At 55.4% G+C, this 26451-nt stretch overlaps 1 protein-coding gene across 1 annotated transcript in view; it reads left to right on the plus strand.

Moving 5' to 3' along the window:
* Positions 1-26089, plus strand: part of LTBP2 (latent transforming growth factor beta binding protein 2) — a gene marked incomplete at both ends in the record, with an annotated part of 85401 nt that extends 59312 nt beyond the window's left edge. Inside the window, 26 exons of the mRNA XM_084240312.1 lie at positions 1861-2025; positions 2291-2506; positions 3471-3490; positions 4592-4631; positions 5507-5608; positions 5973-6092; positions 6753-6881; positions 11300-11419; positions 16018-16137; positions 16998-17120; positions 17326-17451; positions 17843-17977; positions 18746-18868; positions 18949-19074; positions 19499-19621; positions 20267-20398; positions 20697-20822; positions 21338-21481; positions 22338-22529; positions 22648-22731; positions 23446-23574; positions 23895-24032; positions 24115-24282; positions 24597-24878; positions 25396-25545; positions 25944-26089. Of these exons, the coding sequence (XP_084096438.1) occupies positions 1861-2025; positions 2291-2506; positions 3471-3490; positions 4592-4631; positions 5507-5608; positions 5973-6092; positions 6753-6881; positions 11300-11419; positions 16018-16137; positions 16998-17120; positions 17326-17451; positions 17843-17977; positions 18746-18868; positions 18949-19074; positions 19499-19621; positions 20267-20398; positions 20697-20822; positions 21338-21481; positions 22338-22529; positions 22648-22731; positions 23446-23574; positions 23895-24032; positions 24115-24282; positions 24597-24878; positions 25396-25545; positions 25944-26089 (3479 nt within the window). The remainder of the gene's footprint in view (positions 1-1860; positions 2026-2290; positions 2507-3470; positions 3491-4591; positions 4632-5506; positions 5609-5972; positions 6093-6752; positions 6882-11299; positions 11420-16017; positions 16138-16997; positions 17121-17325; positions 17452-17842; positions 17978-18745; positions 18869-18948; positions 19075-19498; positions 19622-20266; positions 20399-20696; positions 20823-21337; positions 21482-22337; positions 22530-22647; positions 22732-23445; positions 23575-23894; positions 24033-24114; positions 24283-24596; positions 24879-25395; positions 25546-25943) is intronic.
* Positions 26090-26451: the final 362 nt, after the last annotated feature.

The raw sequence follows: 26451 nt of genomic DNA on the forward strand, positions 1-26451 counted from the left end.
AGAAATGTTTAATGTCCAAGGTGGCTTATGTTTATTAATGTCCAAAAGTGACCCTTAATCCAGGGAAGCAGAGCAGCCTTAATGTTCTATGTTTTTCCTTCCTTTCTAGTGCTCCCCCCACCCCCAGCCTCCTCCCATTACTCACCTCTCTGTAAGTGAGAGGAGACAGATACAGAATTTCTTTTCCCTTCCTTTCTGAGTTCTGCCCTCCCTGCCACCTGACCTGGGTCAGTGGAGCAATATCAGAGCCCCTCTGGGCTGAGGCAGCCTCCTTATACCCCCAACTGGGTCACCTCCACCCTGGGAATCAAAGGGACAAGATATTCCCTACAGTATCCCAAGGCAAGTGGCTGCTGGAGGCAGAGAATGCCCGGAAGACCCAGGTTTGTGGACTGATCAACAATTTCCCATTATAGCATGTATTCTTGGAACAGGCACTTTCACCTACATTGCTGTGGAAGAAGGTCTATCAGTCAGGAGTCTTTGGGTTACAAGTGACAGTAATCCAGCAGACACTGCCTTAAGCCATGATAATTAATTGGTCCATAAAACTAGGAAGTCCAGTCCAAGGGTAGGCAGGCCTCAGGCATGGCTCGATCCAGGTGCCCACAGTGCCTTTAGCATGTCCCTTCTTTTCCCTCTGTGTTGATTTCATAATTCTTTCAAAGATGACCCCCAGACCCTCCAGGCCTACATCCTCCCAGTCTCACAAACTCAATTTAAAATACAGACAAGTCAAAAGCACCTCTATTCAATAATTCAGGAGAAATCTCAAAGCTGAATTTTATCATTGGGCCTCCTTAGTCAAATGCTCATCCCTGACCCAATCACTGTTGCCAGAGGTATGGACTTACGCTCCTTCAGTCAGGAAACGGAGCAGCCTCCATGCCATTACATGGACCGAGAATGGGAAGGGGTGGATCTCATGGGGAAACCAAGGCGCTTATAACAAATATGGGGCCAAACATGCTGGGCAGGCAGAAACAGAAGTGTCTACCGCCCTGGGATTATCATCATCCTTATTTTATACAGAAGATGAGAAAGTCCAGGGACGTCATATAACCTGTGGTGGAATAGGGATTTGAACTTGGTCTGCTGAGTCCTGGGTCCTGACCAGGACTTCCCCGGGGTCATTCGCTCCTCAGCTTTGAGTGTTGTCCTCTTCACCCCACCCCTGACCCTCGACAGAGGGTAGTCTCTTCTGACTCAACACGGTTTCCTTATATTCCCTTGAGATTATTCACAAGAAAATAGTCTTTATTATTTACTAGAAGAGACAATGGGAGCAGTACTTACTGTCTAAACTCATAGCTCACACTCACTGTGGGCCGCAGGATTTTGGCCCATGGACCGAGCCACCTGTCCATCTAGCCAATGAACATTTCAGAGCCACCGCACGCCCCAGACACTGCAGGGTGCTCAGGTTACAGATGCCCACGACAGGGCCCTGTCCTCAAAGTTCCTACCAGGGCTTTGTTTCTCAAGGGCCCTGTGGCCCTCGGGGCACACTGCTCCTGCTCAACTCCAGGCCCACCTCGGGTTTTGGGGAAACACACGTAAACTGAGTACCTGCAGACAAACAGGTGCATCTCCATTTCCTGCTTTCAGTTCTCCACATGAGGGTGGGTGTCAAGGGGCACCTCCAGCTGGTGACATGAGAAGGTGCTGAAGGGTTCCACCCCTGCCATTCCTCTGCCTAACATCCTCGTGAGCACTTGCAGGGCCCACAGGCCCCCAGACTGAGATGCGGGCCAGGCCAGTCTGAGTGCACAGAGTCAGTGGTCCTGCCCCCACACCCTCCCCCCAGACTTTCCCCTCCCGTGGCCACTTGCCCACCCCCACCTGCCATGTCTGTTGCAGCGGACAAGGCCGTCTCCATGCAGCAGGGGCTCTGCTACCGGTCGCTGGGGCCTGGCACCTGCACCCTGCCTTTGGCCCAGCGGATCACCAAGCAGATATGCTGCTGCAGCCGAGTGGGCAAAGCATGGGGCAGCAAGTGTGAGAAATGCCCCCTGCCTGGCACAGGTAATCCTCTGTTCCCATCCCAGCTTTGGCCACCAAGGGGCATCTTCTAAGCCAGTGGCCATTTTCCCCACCTAGTGAACCTCCCTCAAGCCAGAAGACCCTTAGTCTTCCTTCCCTGCTCAACTCCTCACAACCTGGAGTTTCCCTTCTCCTTCCTGCCACAACTGCCTTGACCCCCCAAAGAGCAGGACAGGGTGGGGTGGGGGTCCTGGGGTCCAGCAGGAACAGTATTCCTTAGTTTTTCCTCTGTTCCCGGACCTCACAGAAGCCTTCAGGGAGATCTGCCCGGCCGGCCATGGCTATACCTACTCCAGCTCAGACATCCGCCTGTCTGTGAGGAAAGCCGAGGAGGAGGAACTTGCCAGGCCCTCGAAGGAGCAAGGGCAGAAGAGCAATGGGACCCTGCTCCGGCCTGCAGAGAGGCAGCCGCTCCGGGCAGTCACCGACACTTGGCAGGAGGCTGGAGCCACCCCTGAGAAGGGTATCTGGCCTGGAGAGGGGGACCCCTCTCCCCTATGTTACAGTACCTCAGAGAGCTGGGTGCTTTAGGAAAGGGAGTTGGAGCAGCAGCACCCAGCCCTGGGAACCTGTGCTCATGGCCTGGGATGACCTTTCTTGCTGGGGGCAAGAGGTCTCCAATCCCAGAGAATTGTGGAGGTGAGAGGGGTCAACAGCAGCCCAGTTAGTCAGGCCTTTCCAGCCTCTGCCCTGAATGTGCAGTTTGAGCACTGGTGCTGACTGCAAGGCCTGAAGAGCTGGTGGATCCTGGGGAGCTGAGTGTTTTAGGTCCCCTCCCATAGCCTTAACCAGATCTTAACTCCAGCTCACTGCTTTGGGCCCCGGACGCATGGGGCTCGGAGGGGACTGCACTGGAGGCCCTGGACAGTGCCCTGGGAAGCAAGCAGAAGCCTGTCCAGGTTGTGGGCAACGCTAAGCACAGGAGGCCAAGAATATATTAAGACTGGGTGAACTATGTGATAACCATCTGTCCATCTGAAACAGACAGAGAACAAAGTCCCAGTTGGCATGGAAACTACATACTAGCCAAGCCAGGAGCCCCTCCTCTCCTTTTAAAACTGTTCTCTTAGCCCAGGGGGGATGGAGTGACCCCGTATGGGTGGAAGGCTTAAGAGGGAAGTGATAGTGCAAGGAGGGGGGGTGACAGCTGGAATGCAGGGGCTCTGGAGGGGTGGCCTCCCATTGCTGTGGTCTTAAAGGACAACAGGAGGTTTCCTCTTACCAGACCTGGGGTTCTGGGGTTTATGGTTGCCTACCCCAGCAGGGCAGCAAGGGCTGATGCAGGTAGGAAGTCAGAGCTTGCTCTACTGCTGATCCTGCTTGGCACAAAGTCAGGAGGTTGCTGGCAGACAGAACCAGCCCTGGCCATGGGTGGAAGGGAGGAATTACTCAGACTTTTGCGCTAATGCTCTCACCTTCCTTCCCAGGTAACTCTCAGGCTGGCCAGGTGAGTGAGTCCTCCCAGTAGGGAGTCGGGAAGTGTGACCAAGGGAGGACCTGGGAGCCACTGGGGCTCTCAGACAGTGTCCTGTGAAGGAGGGAAGAGAGAAACATGGTTCTTTGTAAGGCTTTACTTGATGAGATGCCAAAGCCCCAGCTTTACCCTAAAGGGAGTCATAACAACAGCTTTTGGAGCAGCTACTGTGCAAGCATCCTCTGGTGTGGGATGGTCTGAGGGTCCCAGAAAGGAAGTAGGAACACGTCCTGTTAATCCTGGCTGTCACTCAAGCTTTAAGCTCTGCGGTTGAGGTCTAGAATTGGTTCCAGATTCTTTCTGGGTTCAGCACTGTCTGTACCTTATTTGCCTAAATCTCAAGGTCTCCTCTGTGAGTGGCTCACGGGGAAGCGGAGGCACAGCTGTGACCCCTTCTCACACTTTACTGAGAAGGGGTCCACTTCCTTCCCTATGCCCAGGATTCCCCTGTAAAGAACCAAGTGTCCACCAGAAGAGTAAATCTGCTTCTTCTCTTGCTGGTCTACCCTCCCTACCGAATCCCCGTCCCTCAGACCAGCATACCGGACCGTCCCCAAACACTGCTTTCCTGGTGAACCTGTTCTGTCCCTGGAGAGTCCCGTGTTGCCCTCCAAGACCACATCTTCTACTCACTCCTCTCCTCCTGGGTCCCCAGTACAGATCTACCTCTGTGGGCCGAGGGAGGGAACCCAGATGTGACCTTGGATCCTCGCTGGCCCAGTGATCCTAGGTAAACCAGTTAACCTCTGGAGGTTCTGTTGCTTTATCTGAGAATGTGGACATCAGCATTGCTGGTAGGGTACTTGCTGGTAGGAGACTGAGCTGGCACACTGCACGCATCGTTTAATCATTAGATCACACCATCCTAGGATAGCTGAGACTAATTAAGACAGGGGACAGAAAGTGTATAGCAGAAGGTCTGGCATGTAGAACGAACTCTGCAGTACCTGGAGTGAATGAAAAAGTGAAGGGGTAAGTTGGCCCAGAAGCCTTAAGGGGGAGATGAGTGTGGCAAAAGAAGGCGCATCCCAGGCATGACGAGAGGACCACAAGTGACCCTCTGTTTCCATGCAGGATGAGACCAGTGTTACCCAAGTACCTGCCTGGGCCCCAGGTGAGTACCTCCTCCGAGCAGCTCCCAGGATACACCGCGGGGAGGGAGGGAGAGACCTTAGTCTAGCAGTGGAGTCAATCTGTGAGAGCTGATGACACGTGGGGCTCCAGTGAGGTGAGGTGTGCGTGATGTGACCAGCGAGCGCCTTTTCGAGGAGCTCTATGCACTAAGAGGATGGAAAGTCAGGGAAAGATGGCTTGCATGCATCTTCCTAGTCACAGAGCCCCCTCTGTATTTCCCAGTGCTGCCCAACATGTAAAGGGTACATGGGGGAAACGCTGCCAAGGCAGGGAGGCACTGTGGGATCCCCAGGGCTCTTCTCCACTGTGGCCTGCCCTTCCTTGGCCTCTGTGGACCCCACCTGCCAGTCCCTGGAGCTAGGTACAGGGCACAGTTCAGAAGTCAGAAAGCTGAGCTCAATTTCTTTTACCTATAAAAATCACACCAGTGCCCGCCCTGCTGCCTCTCAGGGCTGATAAGTTGGTGATGTTCAAGGCAGAGTTCTGTGAACTTACAGCTCTTTGCAAGCAGGAGAGTGGTGACGTGGGAATCAGACCAGGGCTTGGGGTCCATCTCCAACAACTTGCTGGCTGTGGACAAGTGGTCATCCCTGCCAGCCTCAGTCTCCTCATCTGTGATGGATGAAATGGAGGGTAAGGCTCTAAGACCCAAGAGAGCACTCAGGTCCTGTGACTATCAAATGCAGGAGACTAGAGACAGGAGATGATCCACCCTAGGCTCTACCCCTGGTTCTTGTGGTTGGAGCAGCAGAGAGAAAGAAAGAGTGGCCTGCAATCAGCACCTCTGGGACCAATGTCCAGGCAGGAGGTGGGACCCAGAAGCCATGACCACCTGCTTCCCTCTCCCTCTTGCAGGAAGACCAACACCACGGCTGCCTGCACAGGCAGTTCCAGGGGCCTGGGGAGAAGAGCAAGTGATCCCCCCCACTGATGCACCGGATGCCCTGGGCTCCCCAGGTACCTGCAGCCAGCCCTATGAGCTGCGGCTGTCTAATCCAGCTCCAAGGCCTCCCAGCAGCATGGAGGTGGGGGCAGAATCAAGGCTTAGTGTCCTATCCTCATCTCACAGAGGGGAGCCCCTGCAGAGCACAGGAGCCCTGACTACAGCATGGGGAGCCCTTAGTGAGCCAGGAAGGAGAAAGTGAAAAGACACTGGGGTCTTGCACCATGCCAAGCTATACATGGATGTGGGAGGCCTGGCTGAGCATGGGAGAAGGCTGCTGGGTGTCCTCGGAAGCCCTGTGCCCTGCCTCTGACACACTCGACTGCCTTCACCCAGCCCCTAGGCCACCATTACCCCTGTTTTGCTCTGTCTCCATAGACATTGACAGATGTGCCACCAACATCTGTGGCCCTGGCACCTGTGTGAACCTCCCAGATGGATACAGATGTGTCTGCAGCCCCGGCTACCGACTGCACCCCAGCCAGGCCTACTGTACAGGTATTCATCCTGGGCTCACTCTGGCTGGGGGCAGAGCCGAGACTCCAGACAGCGGAAGGTCCAGGTGGTTCTGTGTGGTCGACGGGTGTAAGCCGAGCACAGTCCCTGTGGACAAAGCTAACCCTTCACCTTGGGGGAGACCAATCTCTGTGATCGACAACCAGAGTTTCCAGGATTCCAGGATAATGGGGAGCCACCCTGGTGCCCCACAACTGTGTCTGGCAGCCGTCAGTTCTGAGATAAGCCCACTACCCTCAAACTGGCCACCTCACTGCCTGCAGAGGCCTGCCCTTGTGATTACTGCCTCTACCAGGGCCATCCCTCAGGGGATGCGTTATCAGATGAGTACCTGATCACGCCCCATCCCCAATATTTTTATACAAGGGAGAAACATCCATGTGACCTTAAAGGACATGGGTGAGGGAGGGAGTACTGGGCAGCCAGCCAGCCGGAGCCCTGGCTACTTGAGTGGACCCAGTGGGCCAATCTCATGTCTCCCAGCCTTACAGACTTTTCATCTCTCTGGCCTCCTCTGTTCCCTCATCCCTCCCTTCTCCACAGCACCACCCCTGTCTGGGGCCTCGTGTAGGCAGGCTGCTGGCAGGCACCCAAAGAAAGGCACTGCTGGCCTCCCTGACTGCTCTCCTTCCCCCCACTCAGATGACAATGAGTGTCTAAGGGACCCCTGTCTGGGAAGAGGACGCTGTGTCAACCGCGTGGGCTCCTACTCCTGCTTCTGCTACCCGGGCTACAGGCTTGCCACCTCGGGGGCCTCGCAGGAATGCCGAGGTAAGCTGAGCCCCTGGGCTGGCACAGACCCCAGAGTCTAGTGTTGAAGTGGAGATGTTCACAACACCCAGCCACCCACTGTGCCTCAGGGTGGGGCCTGTGGGAGTCTTGGGACCTGCCTTGGGAGAAAACCTGAAGGGTGCGAATCTGCAAGACAGCAACATTCACAAAGGCTCCAGGGACCGTGGCTGGAGTCAAGAGTGTGAAGGGGACAGGGGGCATGGCTGGAGGTCCCCAAATGCCTAGTGGTGATGAGTTGTTTTCACCCTCATCCATTGAGGGTGGCCCATGAAGACGCCCACTGAGGATCCTGGCAGATGGGGGAGCAAAACCTTCTTGAGAAGTGGGTGGGTCCTCAGTAGCTTGAACACCTGCGAGGCTTTGTGGATGCTGGTTGAGATGCCTCCAATGCAAACCTTAAATATCCAGCATTTATACTGTTCTACAAAACACTCTGGACATGTTTTTATAAATGAGTTCTCGAAGGTTATGTATGGCCCCACACTTCCAAGCAGTCCCTTGAGCTTCACAACCCAGTGGGAATCCGTCACCTGGAGAACACTGCTAATCTAGGGGTCCACGGTGCTGGTTCTGACCGGAACGTCCCAGTGGTCACTTATCAGCCCCTCCTAGCAGCCGTAGAGCTGCCCGCCCCCCTGCTTCCAGGGTCCCCTGGAGCCCTAATCCCCCAAGGATCTGGGCTGCAGAGACCAAAGCCACCCAGGTGCTCCCACCTGACCATGGGGAGGAGGGAGAAAGAGGTGAGAAAGCACCTAGTTTAATGGGCGAGTGGGACTATGGTGCGTGCCACTCCTCAGCACCAAAGCACCTATGTGCCAGTGCTGTGTCAGCTCTGGGGACCGTGCGATGAGTAAGGCGTGCAAGGAGGCACCAGGGGATCCAAATGAAGAAGCGTCTGTTTCTACTGTAGGGATGTGGGGGGGCTTTGAGCTGCGATGGAATAATAGCCACCACTGGATGAGCACGCATGCTGACGTGGTCTGAAGCACTTCACTCTATGAAGCTCATCACCCCAGTGTGCAGTAGAACTCCTTATCCTCATTTTATCGTTTCACAAACTGAGGCTCAGAGAGGTGGAATAAACACCCGGGACCTCACACCTAGCTGTGGCAGAGCTGGAAATGGAATCTAGGTCATTCCAACCCCAAAGCATGGTTTGCTTCCAACAACACTCCCTTACATGCACGGTGACGGGATGCAGGCCAGAGGGCACTCCGGAGAAAGAGAACTGTTTCTGCAGAGAGCAGAGCAGTGAACAAGCCTGGCATGCACTGGGAATAACGATAAATCCAGTGTGGCTGGAGCACGGGTTACGGGGGAGTGGCAGGAGCCAAGGCCAGTCTGTGAAGGGTCTGCGAGCCAGGTTGAAGTGCTTGGACTCTGTCCCGTGAGCACAGGGAGCCAGCAAAGGTCTGCGAGCAGGGGGTGGTGACTCGGTCAGCTGGCTTTCCGGGAGGTGACCAAGGCACCGAGGTTGTAGTACACAGAATAGCTTAGAGTTAGTGAGGGGAGAGGCTGGGGCCTGGGGAAGTGGCTTCTCCAGGCTTCGTGGCCTTAGCAGGTGCCCTGGGCCAAGGGCATTGCTTTGCAGCCCAGCCCAAGGCACTGCCTAGGACAAGCAATGATGGCTGCAGGGAGTGGGGCTGCCAGGCCTGACCCAGACAAAGGGTCCTACCATGCCAGCCTGGATGTCCAGGATGTCACTGCCAGTCCCAACAGCTGGGGGGCGAGAGGCAGGCACCAGTTCAGCGGTCAGGGCTTTCCCAGGGGGCCTGGCTGCCACTTCGTGAGCCCTTATTCAGGATGACGTTCATTTTCCAAATTTTGGCAGTGAAACAACATCTCATTATTTTAATCATTTATTTTTACTTGTGAATTATGTCATTGATTGATATAATTAATGTAAACATCACAATTTATAGCACTCAAAATAATGTAAGTATAAATTATTAATTCATATAAAATTATTTGAATATTGAATATTTAAAATAACTGTACTTTATTAACTACCTAACTGTAGGGTTTCCTTACCTGGAAATTGCTTGTTTATGTCTTTTGCTCAGTTTTCCAACAGCATTCTTTTTTATTGAGGCAACATTTGGTTTACAACACCATATATAACCTAGGGTTATAGGGTCCACCTCTTCAGATGTAATGTTGGTGGCTTTTCTTTTTTTTTTTTTTTTTTTAAGAATTTATTTTATTTATTTTTTTATAGAAGCACTGGGTACAGTCAGAAGCGCGGGAGGGTGAGAGGATTCACCAGAGCCAGAGCGGGGAACAGAACAGGCAGACCCACGAAATACACTGCTGAGGGGAGCAGCAGGTGGCAGGAGAGGTCTGCGCGCCATGTGGGACCCTCGCTGGCGGCCAGGGATCAAACGGGCGCTGCAGAGGCTGCAGGCAGCTTCGCAGCCCAGCGCTCAACCGCTGAGCCACCAGGGGAGGCTCCTATTGGTGGCTTTTCTTACGAGTTTTTAGGAGTCCCTTATATATTTCAGCTGCTTGGCTGCGTTTAGCAGCTTCCATTTTGTCCTCTGTCTGCTAACTTCCACGTGTCCTTCCTTTAACAGAAATGCTTAATTCTGATATATTGAAGTCCACATTTTGGCCTTATTTTTAATGCTTTGGGGGCTTTAGTTGAGAAGTCCTTTCCGACCTTAAGTCACAAAGATATTCACCCACACTTTCATTATAGTTTCGCCTTTTAAGGCAAGCATTGATCTGTCTCGGCTCCCTCTTTGTGTGGGTGTTAAGATCCCAGGTTTTTTCCTCCACTTCTGTTGCTCTCCATGGAGCAAGTCAGTTTCGCCAGCCTCATCTAGCAGGAGTCCTGGTCCTTCCAGTGTGTGGGTTCCTTATCAAGGTCTCACATATGACTCTACCTCCTAATCCCCTTTTCTTTTCCATTGGGATTGGAGTTTCTCAAAGTAAGGGCCAGTTATTTCAGAATTGCCTGGGGAGTTGCTAGCATGGAGGTTTCTGGGCAGGCCCAGTCCTGCTGGGTCAGAATCACAGGTATAAGATTAAAGGGCTTAGCAAAAGGGGAGCACTGAAAAAAATGATAACCAGGTGTGCATTTTATACCCTCTGCCATTGACTCCACTGTGCACTAGAGTTTTATGAAGTACTGTTTGATGGAAACACAGTCCTCAAGCAAAAGGTTACGATTCTATCCATTCAAGAAGCACTTTGGGAGGAGGAAAGGTTCTGTGCCGGACACTGGGGACACTTGGATACTAAGGCACATACTCAGCAATTGGGTAAATGAACAGTTACCATAAGTCTGATCCTAAGAGAACCCCGGGCAGGGGCTTGTGGGGTCAGGGATTAGTGAAGGGAGGCAAGCCGGTGGGTAGGAAGCCACTTCAGGCACCGGAACAGCAGGTGTAGAAGCTGAAAAGCAGGTCTTGTGTGACTGAATTCAGGAGTTATATGGAAGGCAGAAACCAACCAAAGGTGAGAAAAGTAGACCAGATCATAAAAGATCTCACCTGCTAAACTGAGGAGTTTGGACTTTACAAGGTAGACAATGCTACCATAACACAGTGGTTAAGATTTCTTCAGTGTTCCGTTTTTGCTTAGCTCTTTAATCTGCACAAGGACACAGTGCTTGAACCAGTAGTGGGGGTTGGGGGCTAAGGTGAGTCTACCAGTAGTATGACTGTGGAGGCAGGGAGTGGGCAGTGGTTTTAGTGACCAAGAGTCAAGACATGAACTGTCCTTGGAGTGGATTAAGTCTCTCTTTGCTGCCAAGGTGAGCAAAGATATACCAAACAGAAGCATTTGTGTGAACAAAGGCTTGGCGGTGGGACAGGCAGGGATTACGGGCCACAGGAAGGTTGGGGCCAGGTGGTGAAGCCTTGTGAGCTGCACCAGGGCAGCGGAGAACTCTGATAGGGGTTTAAGCAGGGGAGCAGCATGACCAGGGTTGGGGTTTTATGTCGTGGTGGGAACCAGTTTGCTTTGGGACAATGGGATAAGCCACACGGATAGATCCAGTGCGGCCTGAGGTGCTCTCTGGCTGGCTGCTTCATCCCGAACCTTTAAGAAGTCCCCTCAGACCTCTAAGAGCAGCCCTCAGGGAAATGTGCTGGCAGCAGGAGGACCATGCCATATAGCTTGCCACCTTGAGACCAGCCCTGAATCGGCATGAGGAGACAGCTGTGAGGGGTCTCCATGGGCCCGTAAAGTAGCCTCCCCTCGGAGACAGGAACTCAGGGTTTTGCAGGGATCTGAGCCAGATCATTCTCAATTCAGACTAGGAGCCCTTTTCTCGCTTATCACAGCTGCACACGAATGCCCTCCCCACCTGGGCCTCAGCCTGGCGTCTTTGCCCTCAGCCTCTGAAGCCCTGCCAGGCTGGCAACAGCATGGGGCTTTTTGTGTGTTCACAGACATAGACGAGTGTGAGCAGCCAGGAGTGTGTGTCGGGGGGCGGTGCACCAACACCGAGGGTTCGTACCGCTGTGAGTGTGACCAAGGCTACATCATGGTGAGGACGGGACACTGCCAAGGTAAGGAGTGGGGCTCCGGAGGGCAACCTGCTGCCCCACCATCTCCTTCACCCCACCCCATGCACCAGCTGCCCCAACACGCCTTCTAGCTTGGCCCCAATGTGCCCCAATAAGACCTGTCTGGGAATTATGGAATCCTTTCATCCTCTCAGTGGCATTTCACATCCCATCTGCCCCTGCAGCAGGGGATACAGCAGCTGTGGGTAGCCAGGAGCTGTAGGTAGCCACACTTCTGTGGCAAAGAAGAGTCGGTCTACCTGGGAGCCACTTAGGGCCTCAGTCTTGGGCTCCTTGCCAAAGCTTGTTAGCTGTGAGCTCCTCAGGGCTGGGTCATGTCCTTAGTGCCACTCAGTAAGTGACATGCAGTAAGTACCCATGTTCTAGGCACGCCAAGAATGCTAGTTGAATGAATGAATGAATGAGCCCCAATCCTTGTCTCCTTTCTCAGGACCTGCCAAAAAGTGGAGTGACATTGTTAACTGATCTCCAGGCTGGTTTGAACCCGCTAGCTCCTGGCTGTCCTGTCACTGCCACCTCCCTGCCAGGCTGAGGTGTCTAGTGTTTGCAAGAACCCTGAGTTATGTGCCCCTGAGACTGGCTGAGACTAGCTTAGATGAGGGTAAATCAAGGGTGAATCTCTCTGGAAAGAAATCCTGCCCTGATTAGGCCCAGAATCCTCCCAGCTGCCAGGTTTCCCCTGACAAGTATTCACCTGGTTTCAGAGGGTGGTGAGGTGAGGGATGACTCGGTGCCCTCTGTGAAGGGAGGGCCCTCTTGCCCAAAGTCACTGCCATGGTCTCAGGTCCAGAGTCCTAGAGGGTCTTAGCAGGGAGCTGCCTGGGTATAGGACAGATGACTTGCTCGCTGACCCCCAGCATGTCATATTCCCCTCTCAGTGCTCCCCCTTTAAAACTCAGGCCCACACAAGAGCAAGACCAGAACCCATTCCTTTGTCATCATTAGCATGAAGGAGACAGACAGCCTGGCAATTGCCAGGATAATGGATAATGAAGGGAGTTGGCATATGACAGGTGCCTTCTCGGTGCCAGGTGCTATACTAGGAACATCACTGAAGTGCCACAACAACGTTATGAACTTGACATTAGGACTTGTTGAAAAGAAAAGCAAAACTAAGGGAAATGAACCAAGAATATACCAGAACATTAAAAAGATCAGATTTATACCAGCCAGTCTGTGTAAAAGGCAGAGGCTGTGGTGAAGACAGGCCTGGGTTTGGCTCTTCTCTCGACATCTGAAAAGGGAAACCGTAATTCCCATCTTGGAGGCTCTTGTGGGAACTGAATAAGCTAAAGCGTGTGAAGCACACGGTTACTCCACACCCCAGTCTGCTCCGCTGGTTGTCCCCTGCCTTTCCGGAGCAAAGGTTCTAGGCACACACCTCAACCCGGAGGTCAGGCTGAGTTCCTGGCCCAGCGCAGACATGCTGAGCCTGTCGACAGAAAGACTGATGTACCCTGAACGCTTCTGCAGATTTCCATTAGCAACCACAGACCCAGCCCATCGCCCTGTGAGCCCAGTCAATTTCCTTGCTCTCTTTCTTCTTTCTCCAACTAAGAAACCACTCTCTTCACTTCAACCCAAAGTCTCTGGTGAGAGGCCTGCGTGGTCTGGACAGCAGCCCACCCAACAGTCCCGATGGCATTTCTGTCATACCAGGATTGGGGTTCCCACAGAGAAATATTGGATGGCCCTGCAGACCACCCAGACCTTGCTCTGTTCCCCCACCCCAGCCACAGCCGAACTCACCTGAGCTTCTGGCCCCTGACTGAGCTCCCTCCCCACCCAGTGTGCTCACAAGGACCAAAGGCGGGTGCCCTTACAGCCTCCCACAAAGGCTGAGGCCCGCTTAGAGAGGCTCCAGGATCTGCCCCGTATCCAGTCAGCAGCCAGCAAGCTGCTCCCTGGCGACTGTTTCCATGACCCTCTGGGGCCTCTTCAACAGCTTCCTAACAAGAGAGTATGACATTTTAGTCACATGGTCTCATTCTTCAGCGACAAGCATTTGTTGCGGTTGAGTGGTGTCCCCGCCATGGGCTAGAGATAGGGCAATAGACGAGACAGACGGCTCCTGCCTCCAATGCCAGGTCAAACCTACCCAAACCTACCATAATCTTAGACTAAAACTCAAACCCAAGACAGGGCAGAAAAATCTGACTCCAGTTTAGGTACCAAGTGGCTGGGGGAGCAACATCAAACTATCTGGTGATGTTTGAGCCTGTGCCCTTAACTCAGACTGGTTAGAAGCGGGATCCACATCATCCAGAGTCATTATCTGGCTCCCTTTGATTTTCTTAGCTAATGGCCCCCTGACCTCCGCTCCCACGAGGGGAGCCCTTTGCCTGGCCCAGGTGGAGACTCAAAACCCCCGGCCCCCCACTTGCTGACGGAACACTCAGGCATGAGCATCCCTGGCCGTGGCTCTAGTTGAGGAAAGAAGCCAGCAGTGATGTGCTGGGATAGACTGTGATATGCTGCGTTAACAAACAGCCCCAATCTTAGTGACTTAGAACACAGCGAGGTGTTTCTCTGACCAATGCCACATGTCCATCATGGCAGAAGTGGGCATCTTATCCCACGTTTCCTCACTCTAAAGCCAGGCAAAAGGAATAGCCAGTATCACAAGTGTGGCCAGTCTCCATGGAAGAAAGAGCATCCTCTAGGGCTTCACACAATTAACTCACGCACGTCACATCCACTCAGAGCTCCTCGGCCAGCGCTAGTCCCCTGGCCCCACCCAAGCCCAAGGAACCAGGAGGCACAAGCCCACCATGGCCCAGAAAGTAGAGAGCTGAGATTTAGTGAGTAGCTTTAGTGAGAGCCACAAAGTCTCCTGAACGGCCAGCGTGAGACTCTACGCCTACGCCAGCAGATGCACCTGAGACATTTAGGGTAGGACAGATCTCAGGGTTCTGTGCTCTGGTCGGCCTCCTCCACACACCGCCCTAGCTCTGTGGGAGAGGTCCAAAGAGTTCATTTTTTTCTCAAACAGGGTCTTGAGGAGGATCCTCACCTCCTTTGCTGCATTCCCTTTCTCTTCGTCTCCTGAAGCGGGGATTGTGCATCATTCCCAGTGGCTTTGCCCGTCCTCCCTCTGGCACCTCGGCCAAGGCCAGCAGGCCACACACTGACTGCTCTCTCCTGGGTGGCCAAAGTCGATGGTCCTAGACCCTTCACTGTCTCCTCTGCCTCATTCTCTCCATCTCCACCTTCCCAGAAATGCTTAGACCTGTTCAGCCTGGTGTCACCACAACCCACTTAAGGGCTCCTGCTGTCCCCTTTCCAGAGACGAGCCTTACCTTCGTTTCCCCCAGGTTACCTGAGAGGTGTAGGTGTCTACTTGCAGATACCCAGCTGAGTAAGCACCTGCCCTGTGGGTATGTCTTCCTCTTCTTGACCCAGGGTGAAGTGTGGGACTCGACATGCCCTGGTTCCCTTGGACAAGGGCTTTGATGTGTCCCAGCTTCTCAGGGGAGATTCAGTCTCACCTTCCACTTCAGGGCCCATCCTACTCTGTAACAACAGCTCCTGGCTTTAGTCCCTGTACAGAAGGCCTGTATCCTGACCCTTGGCCCCACCCTTGCATTTCCTCCATGCAGCTGAGTAGGTCTTTTTCGGGGCACAAGGCCTCTGAATCTGTGTAAGGACAGTTGCCCATTTAGGAAGAGTAAATTTTTGTTTCCTGGAGTTCAGTCAGAAGTGACTGGACCCCAGGTGCTGGGCTGAGGAGCATGCCTTCCCACAGCTCACTCCTGTGATAGGAGCTCCCTGACTCAGTTCTCTGGTGCCTTGGATGGACCCCCTGATGCGTCAGGTCACAACAGGAAGCCCCCTGCCGGGCTCCTGAGGGGAACTCTCCCGCCTCCTCCAGGGCTTTCTCCAGGCCTGTCTGGTCCCGTCTTCCCCTATTTGTCCAGTGCGCACACTCATTCGCTCTGTTCATGAGTGGATGCCGGGGTACCACCTGATTCTTATATGGAAGAATTTCTCTCCAGCACAGAAACCTTGTCAGCCTCCATTCTTATTCCATCAGCCTCGGGAACAGGTGGTGACTACATCCAAAATCGAGGGTCGTCATCAGTCCTCATTTTCCATGTGCAGGGAAGTCCTTTTTGCCTTGATTGCCCACCTCATGATCTATTCAGGCTCCTCTGGCGACAATCCCACTGGCTGCAATCCCAGTAATTGCCACTTGTAAAGGAACAGCTCATGGGAGCGGGGTGGGGTGTGGGGGGGTGGACCCAGGGTGGGGGCACTGAAGTCCCTTCCCAAAGGTCTGGCTCACGAAGGGGAGCTCTCTCACCCCACCCCCACAGCTAGAGGGACCACAGCCTCTTGCACCCACCCTGGGAGTTTCCCTCAAATTTTTAAGTTCTTCCAGCTCTGTCTTTTGTCTAGGACAGTGGGTGGGAGGTAGAGTTGGAACACAGGACAATGCTCATTTTTTCCTCGCTTCCATCTGTGTGGAAACTGACATCCCTCTCCCGGCCCAGGGCAGGGTCAAGGATTCGCCTCCCCACAGACCTGCCCATGAGCTGCGGTTCCCAGAGATGACCAAGGGAGGGGCTGTTGTTTTGCAGATATCGACGAATGCCGTCACCCTGGCACCTGTCCGGAAGGGAGATGCGTCAACTCCCCGGGCTCCTACACTTGCCTGGCCTGTGAGGAGGGTTACCGGGGCCAGCGAGGGAGCTGTCTAGGTGAGGGCTGCCTGCCAAGGAAGGTACTGGGGGGCAGTCAGTCTTGGGATCTTAGGCTGAGCCCACACACAGGGAGGGTAAGATGTGGGAGAAGGAAGTAGCTGGGAGGCTGGGTTCCCAGATGACCCTGGGCACAAGGAGGATGTGCTTCTGTTTCCAGTGCTCTGCCCTCTGAATCAGCTAGGGTGGGGGCCCCTTCGGCTTCTTGGCCATATCCATCCAGAAGCTACAGCCCAGAGTGCCAGAAGCTTCTGTGGCTGGATCCTGCTGGGCGAAGAGAGGTGCCAAGTGTCTTAGGCAGAGGCTGGTGGGTGGTGTGAGCCACAGCTGGCTTCCGGGGGCGTGGGGAGGGTCTTCTGCTCGTCTGTGCTCAACAGCAGAGTCTAAACATCAATGCCTTGATGAACAGTGGGTGTCTTCCCCCTCCAGAGGGAGCCACATGTAGGCTGTAGGAGGAATGTTCTTTCCCTTCTGCCCCCGTACGAAGAAGGGCCCAGGGTTCAGAATGCCAGGAGGGACTGAGTTGTGAATAGATGCTTTGAGGCTCTGGAGAGGGCAGACATTTCCCAGGCCCTGGAGACTCACTTGGCCGCCCAGGCATAGCTGGCCTGTCTGCATTGCCCACTCACCTATTTGTGCTGGTTGTCGGGCTGGGAACCTGGGAGCATACCCGTTTGGTTGGCAGGTAGGAAGCCAGAGGATTTCAGGCCTATTTGTGAATCTAGAGTCTTGGACACTTCGCTGCAGGTGTCCGCCGGTGGGCCAAACCGGCCCCAGACCTGGGAGATTTGGCCCCCTTTTCTAGGATATATACAGGGTGTCCTCTGGTCAACCCACCCTCCTGGATTTCCCTCCCACAGATGTAAATGAGTGTCTGACCCCCGGGGTCTGTGCCCATGGAAGGTGCATCAACCTAGAGGGCTCCTTCAGATGCTCCTGTGAGCAGGGCTATGAGGTCACCTCAGACGGGAAGGGCTGCCAAGGTAAAGATGCTAAAGCACCTCCCCAGGTGAATCAGCCAGCTACCCTGCCCCCCGCAAATACTCCTAATCACCCCAGTCCTGCCTCCCTACCCACATCGCTCCACCCTGCCCCTGCCATGTCACCTCTCCCTCCCCCTTGCCCACCTGCCAGCCCTGGCACACGTGTCCTGCAGGATCTCACACAGCATTCAATGGCCTGTTTCAGATGTCAACGAGTGTGCCAGCAGGGCCTCGTGCCCCACGGGCCTCTGCCTCAACACTGAGGGCTCTTTTGCCTGTTCAGCCTGTGAGAGCGGGTACTGGGTGAATGAAGATGGCACTGCCTGTGAAGGTAACCCCGAGGGCCACCGAGAATGGAGGCCTTCTCACCTCCCAGAGAACAGGTGATGCTGACAGTCTTCAGGCGAGGCTGGAGGACCATCCATGAACTTGGCCCCAAGGAGAGCTTCTATTGTCAGAATCCCCAAATTTGGAGATGAGGACAGGAGGAATGGGGAGTCAGAAGCCAGAGGGAAGCTGATGAGAGCTGCCCTGGCATGTTCTGGAGGTGCTAGGATTGCCCTACAGAAGGTTCACAGGCGGGGACTGCCCTTCCCTGGGGAGCGGGAAGTGTCCTTACAAGGCTAGAAAAGGTCAGAGGCAGAAGAGGTCCCTCCCTCATCAGGGGGAGGGAGCCCCCCAAAACCCCAGGTCCCCCAGTGACCAGCTGACTATCTGCCCAGACCTGGACGAGTGTGCCTTCCCTGGAGTCTGCCCTTCCGGAGTATGCACCAACACTGTGGGCTCCTTCTCCTGTAGGGACTGTGAGAAGGGCTACCAGCCCAGCGCCCTGGGCCACACCTGCGAAGGGGAGGAGGGCAGAGGGGTGCAGGAGACTTACCCATCATCCTTAGAGAAGGGAGAGACCAGGACACAGCCAGGATTTTTCCAGGCCTGGGGCCTCTCTGTCCACCTCAGATGGGGGGCTGGCTGGGGCCACCAATTCTCAGCCTGCCCCCACAGGAGTCAGAGGGTGACTGCGGAGCAGGTCTAGCGGGCTGATGAGCTGCAGGGTCACAACTTACGTGTGTCAATATCTTCGGCAAAGTTTGTTCCACACGCAGGCTCCGGGGCCTGGTCCCAGACCTGTTTACTCAGCCTCTGTAGGGGAGCTCTGGATCTGTTTTCTAACTAGCTTCCTAGGGTTCTCCATGGAGGTGGGTGCTGGGACCACATTTTGAAAAACACCCATTTGTTCCAAGCAATCTGTCGGCCAAGTTGGAGAACCTTCTAAGGTTCTTTGTATGCTTCTATGGTTTATTTCTCATTTCTTTTCCCACTGCGTCTCAGTAAAGTCCAAGCCACCTAGTCATGGCACAGTGGGGCTAGTGTCCCCAAGGTGGGCACTGGAGAGGCTGTCAGAGGCAGGCGGATCATGCTGGACAGGGGCCAGAACCCCATCCTCTAGCCCTCTCCTCCCCCGCCCTTCCCCCCAATTGTTGAAGCCTCCCTCAGCTTCTCTCGGCTGTGATGCTGCAGGGCAGGACCCACTATGGGTGGTCTTAGCCAGGCGGCAGCCCTCCAGAGCCCGGCCTGGGGCTCCTGGCCCCGGTGCTGCATGGGCCACCTTCCTCTGTGGCCCGCAGACATAAACGAGTGTGAAGACCTCCAGAGCCGCTGCCTGGGTGGCGAGTGCAGGAACACGCCCGGCTCCTACCAGTGCCTGTGCCCCCGGGGCTTCCAGCTGGCCAATGGCACCGCGTGTGAGGGTGAGTGTCTCAGGTCTCCCCACCAGGCACGGCACAGGGGATTGTGCGGGAAGCGGGAGCTGCCTATCTTCTCTCTGCAGATGTGGACGAGTGCAGGGGCGAGGAGTACTGTGCACCCCGCGGAGAGTGCCTCAACAGCCACGGATCCTTCTTCTGTCTCTGTGCACCCGGTTTTGTCAGCGCAGATGGGGGCACCAGCTGCCAGGGTGAGAGGCCAGCAGGGCCATGTCCTCTTGCCAGCAGCAGGGAGAGCTGGAGGCTATGAATATGGACATGAAAGGCTCACTTCCCCACCCAGGGGTGGGGCGGGAAGATGGGCGCTGAGAGCGAGGAGGGAACCAAATGTTGGGAGTCTTTCACCAGGGCCCCGCCGTGATGTGCGCCACACAGGAGCCCTGGACTCATGTCAAGTGCCATCCTTCTCTCCTTGACAGAGCCCCACTCCAGGCCCCTCCCCCCCGCCTGACCGCTGACTCCCCGCTCCGCTCCGGACTCTCCCTGGGATCTCTCAGCCCTGTCCTACCCTGAACCACTCCCTGACCCTCCTAACAACCGCGCGGGGCCCAAAGGAAGCTGCACAGGGCCCTGGGGACCCACACCTGCGCGGGCTGACTGGCACCCTTATTCTAGATGTGGACGAGTGTGAAGCCACAGACCAGTGTCAGGGAGGGCACTGTGTCAACACCGAGGGCTCCTTCAACTGTCTGTGCAAGACTGGTTTCCAGCCGGCCCCGGAGAATGGGGAGTGTGTGGGTAAGGGCTTCATGCGCCGGAGGGCGCTGCCCCAGGTCTGCCCACCTGCACCCCTGACCTGTCCCTGGCTCCCTGGGACCAGGAACTGCAGCTTCCTAGGGAGCAGAGCACTTTCCGCAGGTTAATCATCCACCGGATGCATTTATTGAGCCTCTGCTGGCTCAGGGCCACCCAAGGATGACAAAATGAAGACCATCCAAGTCCTCGTGCTAGCAGAGCACACAATCTAGTTTCAAAGCCAAATTGATTCCAAAGATACTCTTTAAACACCCATCAGGTTCTGTCTTATGCTAGGACAAATAGTCATGAACAATTTTGAAACTGAGATAGGAAGCTAGCTCTCTGTAATGAACTTCGGTGAAGGTTCTCGATAAAGAGAAATATCAAGTGCTCTGCTGTTCGGGGAAGGGCTGGGGGAAGGGGTGGGCACACAGAAGGCTCAGTGCTTTCCTGGCTTGGAGCTCTTCCTCCTAGACACACCCCTTCTGGGTCAGGAAAATGGTCCTGAACTGGAGGTTTTGGTAATTTGGAACCCATCAAGGACCCCAGAGGTGGTTTGGGGGATGAGATGATGACCTTGTACTGCCAGAGAGCCGGGGCCAGGGCAGTGACCACTTCTGTCCTCTCTCATGGCGCTGGGGACAGATATTGATGAATGTGAGGACTACGGAGACTCAGTGTGTGGGGCCTGGAGGTGTGAGAACAGCCCTGGCTCCTACCGCTGTGTCCGGGGCTGCCAGCCTGGCTTTCACATGACCCCGACTGGAGACTGCATCGGTGAGCAGGGAGCAAGCAGGGAGGGGAGCCAGCAGTGGGAGGACCCAGAACACCTATTTGTCATGCTCTAGCTAGACACTTCTCTCCCAAGGGCGTGACTTCTACAACTGTTTGAAGTTCATGTATTTTCCATACAGTAGGGCCAAACAAAAATTGAGGAATGTTAATATTAGAGTTTTCTTGTTCTATTTAGAAGTTGCCTTTCACAGATCTTGGTGTTAATAGACCATTTAAACAAGTATTGCCAGAAAATAGAGTGAGCAAGAGTGCACCTACACTCAGGGCCCCTGTCTTGCAGACATTGACGAGTGTGCCAATGACACCGTGTGTGGCAGGCACGGCTTCTGCGACAACAGGGACGGCTCCTTCCGCTGCCTCTGTGACCAAGGCTTCCAGGCCTCACCCTCGGGCTGGGACTGTGTTGGTGAGAGCCCGCGGGCTGGCCAGGCTCTGAGCCAGGAGAAGGGTCAGGGCCTTTATCCCATTTCCACAGATCCTGGATGTCCCGGATAGAAACTGTAGGCCCCTCCTCCTGAGCTGCTCCATAATGGGTCCTCACAGAGTCGACAAGGAGGGGGGATTTCACTTCCACCTGCAGAGGGCCCCCGTGGCCAGGTGGTTCCTTCTGCTAGCAGGGAAAGCAAGCACATTAATGAGGTGCCACCCTTAGGGAACTCAGAGTCTCAAGAGACAGGCTGGGAGAATGTCTTTGTCCACTGGGTGACACTTCTCTGCCACCTTTCTCCCCCCTCCATCTCCCCCCTCTCTGTTCATCTCTGCCCCCTTCCTGCTGATTCATACCCACTTCTGCTCTTCCCCCAAGGCCTAGCCTATTTCTTTTGGGGGGATAGCATAACGGTCTAGCCCCTGGACTGGAGTCAGGAGCAGGGAGTATGGCTGCCTCTTCCCCACCCACGAGCCTGTCCTCACTCCTGGCAGACGTGAATGAGTGCGAGCTCATGCTGGCCGTGTGCGGGGCGGCGCTGTGCGAGAATGTGGAGGGCTCCTTCCTGTGCCTCTGCGCCAGTGACCTGGAGGAGTATGATGCTCAGGAGGGGCGCTGCCGCCCAAGGGTGGCTGGAGGTGAGTGCACCCTGTACCCCACCTGGTCATGCACGACCACAGGGAGCCTGGGCTGGACCTGGGGTAGTGTGGGCAGGGGTGCAGCTTAGGGGTGGAATGTGGAGGGGCGACGAGTCTAGTGTGCAAAACAAGCAGGGGCTTGGTCCAGGCCAGGGAACATCCAGGTGGCTACAGAACTGTGATGACCTCACAGGAGGCCCAGGAAGATGAGGCCCACATGGGGTTGCCCTGTATAGGGTCTTGCAGGGACCCTCAATCTGCCCTCAGAGAGCCACCCCATTCCCTCCCCAAGTGAGAGAAAACTTGAAGTTGCCCTCAACTCCACTGCCCGCTTCTCACTGCACCCGAGGAAGGCTAGGTTCAGCCTCTCAGCCCAGACTGGATGAGGACTTGGCTGGCTTTCTCTGACTTGGGGAAATGAGAGGGGACCCAGGACAAGGAAGGGTAGGAGGGCCAGGGTACACTATAAAGCAGAGGAGTGACCGGAAGCCTGCCCATATTGTATGCCAGGGACAGGGGCACCCCACTATAGCAGTGAAGGCAGAGCAGTCTACTGGAAAGAGCAGGGGCCTTGGCACCAGAGGAACTGGGCAGACTCCCTGCCTTGCCACTCAATAGCTGTGTGGCTACAAGTCACCTAGCTTCTCTAAGCCTCAGCGGGCACATCTGTTAAATGGAATGGATGATAATACCCAGTTCTTAGGGTCGGCAAGAGTATCGAGTGAGATAACATAGGTGAATGCGTTTGCACACTGTGACGTGCCGTATAAATGTCAACTTTTGAAAATACATCCAAAGGCTGGAGTGTCCCAGAGGGCCATGACCATACAACATAGGAGGCATCTATCACACACAGGTCAGAGTATCCCCGAGGTCTCGCCAGGGGAGCACCCCCCAGGCCCCATCCGCATGGGATGCTACTCTGGGCAGAACGGCCAGCCACCCTGCTCCACCCTCCTGGGCCGGAACACCACCCAGGCCGAGTGCTGCTGCACCCAGGGAGCCAGCTGGGGAGACACCTGCGACCCCTGCCCCGCCGAGGACTCAGGTGAGACCCCCAAGGGGGGACCCCAATCCTGTCAGAGTCAGCTCTGCCGGGTGACAGTGAAAGGAAGGGGGAAGGGCAGAGCCCTTCTCTCTCTGAGCTGAGGTGCCTCCCTGCACAGTTGAATTCCGCGAGATCTGCCCTAGCGGTAAAGGCTACGTCCCGGTGGAAGGAGCCTGGATGTTCGGACAGACCACCTACACAGGTAACCCCCTCCCGGCCCTCCCCTCACCTCAAAGGGCCCAGCCTAGCCATCCAAGAGCCCCCCCACAAGGAAGCGCTGCAGATAGCCCCAGCCTCCCAGTGTGCTTCCATCTTTCCTGGCCCGGGGCTGACTATCTACAAATTTCTAGTGGGAAGTTCTGACCCACGCTCCTCATGGAGGGTCCCTATAACCCCAACTCTGTTCCTCTGCTCCCCTGACGCTGGACCCTCCAGGAACAAGTTCTGATGCCTTAACTAACTCACAATCACAAGGCACAGGGACAGAGCAGACAGTGTGGTGAAAAAAGGCCAGAAGCAGCTGCTTATCTCCATGGTACCATTTTGCAGAGCTAAAAACTTGGGGAGCCCAAACCCAGAGTTCAGGTATGAGCCCCTCAGCACCACTGCCCTGGAGCTGGAGAAAGACCAGAACTGGAAGCAGCTTTCCTTAAGTGCCCGCTATGTGCCAGGCTCTATTTTAAGCATCTTACATGGATTAATCTTGTAATCCTCACAACTGCAAGGCTAAGTAGAAGCAGCCACAACTGAGATAGGAAACTGTGCAGCAGGAGAGGCTAAGCAACTTGCCCAAAGTCCCAGCAAGAGGCAGAGCTGGGATTTAAATCCAGCAAGTCTGGCTTTGGAGCCCCAAGTCATCAGTGCTGTCTCCTACTGCTTCTCCCCCCGCCCTCACCTCAGCTCTGCCCTCCCACAGATGCAGACGAGTGTGTGATGTTCGGGCCAGGTCTTTGCCAGAACGGCAGGTGTCTCAACACGGTGCCTGGCTACATCTGTCTGTGCAATCCCGGCTACCACTACGATGCCGCCCACAGGAAGTGTGAGGGTGAGGACACACCGCCCCTCCCCACCCCCACCCCCGGGTCCACAGCTGAATGCTCACCCAGCCCTTGCCTGCTGCCCCCACGCTTGCTGGGAGTCCCAACCGGCAGGTCTGAGGTGAAGGGAGCTCTGGAGCTGTCACAGATTACGCAGACCTATTAGAAAGACAGCCTCAGGGAAGGGCCTTCCAGGCTGGGGCAGGGGAGGGGATGCCGGGACTGTCTTTTCACCATGGGTTATAGGCTAACCCCTTCCATGAAGCGGGTCTGTGAGCAAACCCCCCTGGTGCTGCGCCACGTGCCTCCCATCTTCCTGCCACCACAGATCATGATGAGTGCGAAGACCTGGCCTGTGAGAACGGCGAGTGTGTGAACACGGAAGGCTCTTTCCACTGCTTCTGCAGCCCCCCCCTCACCCTGGACCTCAGCCAGCAGCGCTGCGTGAATGGCACCAGCGGCACGGGTCAGTGGGCTTGGGACAGCCGGGCAGCAGGGACAGTGAACCTGGGCTGGGGCTCATATGCCTCTGCACCCTGTGCCACCAGAGGACCTCCCTGACCATGACATCCACATGGACATCTGCTGGAAAAAAGTCACCAATTATGTGTGCAGCCAACCCCTCCATGGGCGCCGCACCACCTACACGGAATGCTGCTGCCAGGACGGCGAGGCCTGGAGCCAGCAGTGTGCTCTGTGCCCCCCCAGGAGCTCCGGTGAGAGGGGCAGGCTGCCCTCGCCTGCAGGGAAGGGCGATAGCTGCAGAACAGGGCTGGGCCCAGGGTAGGGGATGCCCTCATCTTGGCGGGGTGAAGGAGTAGACGAACAGAGTAATGGTCCTGTGTTCTGTCCCTGTTGCTTGGAGACCCAGGGGGGCAGGAGTGGGCTGGGGAGAGAAGCACTGCCAGGCCCTCTCAGAGGTCACCTGCCCCAGCATGCTCCCTCCCGGGGCAGTAAGCCGGAAAATAGCATACCAGGAGTTAGCGGCCAGGAGCTGGGCCCAGCTTCTTTTCTCCCTCTTCCCTGACAGAGGTCTATGCTCAGCTGTGCAATGTCGCCCGGATTGAAGCAGAGCGGGAGGCTGGAGTCCATTTTCGGCCAGGGTACGAGTATGGGCCTGGGCCCGACGACCTGCACTATGGCGTCTACGGCCCAGAAGGAGCCCCCTTCTACAACTATCTAGGCCCTGAAGACACCGCCCTTGAGCCACCCTTCCCAAACACAGCCAGTCACCCAGGGGATCGTGCACCAGTCCTGGAGCCACCTCTGCAGCCCTCAGAACTCCAGCCCCACTACGTGGCCAGCCATCCAGGTCTGTGTTGCTACAAAAATGGGGAAGAACTGGGCCCTGGAGCTGTTTCTCCTCCATCCCCTCTACCTGCTGGTCCCTGCCAGCAGGGTGAGGACGGGGAAGGGGAAACTCACACCGAGCCCTCTCATGGGGCACTCAAGGGACAAGTCCAAATGCCTGGGTCAGACCCCATAATTGCCTGCTGACCTAGCACAGGGGGCACCAACAGAAAGCTTTTAACAAAATACCCTACCTCCCGCCAAACAAAATCAAAACTGCAAAGATACCACCTGCTCAGGAGCCCTGGCGTGGTGAAAGCCGTGAATCCAAACCTTCTTGGCCCCTCGTTTAAAGCATAGCACAAGCTCCCACTAAAATGGCACATGCTCATTATTTTGAAAGGAATGTTGCCTTTTGTTTTAACATCTTTTGCTCATGCCCACCTCAGGGGTTCAATAGAGGCACCCCTTTGGAGCAGAGAGTAAGGGTTCCAGGGTTGAATACAAGGCCACAGCTCCCTTCGACTCCCTCCCACCAGAGCACCAGGCCGGTTTCGAAGGGCTTCAGGCCGAGGAGTGCGGCGTCCTGAATGGCTGTGAGAATGGCCGCTGCGTGCGCGTGCGCGAGGGCTACACCTGCGACTGCTTTGAGGGCTTCCAGCTGGACACGGCGCACATGGCCTGTGTGGGTAAGTTTAGAATCAGGGTGGCCCTGCTGCGCCCTGTGGAGAAGTCAGACTGCTCACTGAGGGCTCTGCCAGTCAACTTGGGCAAGTAGGGAAATCCACTGCCGCCCCCTAGTGGGGCTTCCCAGAGCCTGGCCCAGTGGTGAGAAAACTCCAAAGGCCTAATGTGTTTAGAAAGTCCTTTCCAGGGAGGTTCCCAGACACGTTCCCAGCAAGGGTATGGGCACTCTTCAGAGCACATTATGGGCTCATTACCACCTGCTTTATGTCCCTGAACTGCTTAGTTTAGGCAGTCACTTCAGCCTCTGGCCGCCATACCTAGGATTCCACTACAGGGCAGGAGCCAGAGCTTAGACCAGATACTTGGGCTCCCCCTATAGCCCTCTCCTTCCCTTCCTCAGATGTGAACGAGTGCGATGACTTGAATGGACCTGCTGTACTCTGTGACAACGGTCAGTGTGAGAACACCGAGGGCTCCTACCGCTGCCATTGCTCCCCAGGTTATGTGGCCGCGACGGGCCCCCCGCACTGTATTGCCAAGGAGTAGCAGTGAGGGGTGAGTGTGAGCAGCTACCTGGAAATGGGTCTGAGTCACAGGCGGGGCCCTATGGACGCCCTCCTGGTTGGGAAGACCCTATGAAGATGTCAGGCAGGATGCCCTGCATCCCAGCTTGCAGTCAGTCTGGCCTGCTTCTCATCTCTCCCAGAATAGGCTCTGGCTGTGAGCTTCTGTCACTGCCTCCATGCCACCATGCCCTGCTTGGCTCAAACACCAAATGCTTTAGTGCTTCAGCCACTGGCCATGAGGCCCGGTCCTCCATCTGCCCTGGCCTTGACATGGATGCTCACAAAAGGATGGCTCTCACCCAGCCCTTCAAGCTGTGCAAATGTGCAAGGTCTTTCAGCCTC

The sequence above is a fragment of the Talpa europaea genome (genome assembly GCF_964194135.1).
Source record: "Talpa europaea genome assembly, chromosome: 8".
NCBI classification, from domain to species: domain Eukaryota; kingdom Metazoa; phylum Chordata; class Mammalia; order Eulipotyphla; family Talpidae; genus Talpa; species Talpa europaea.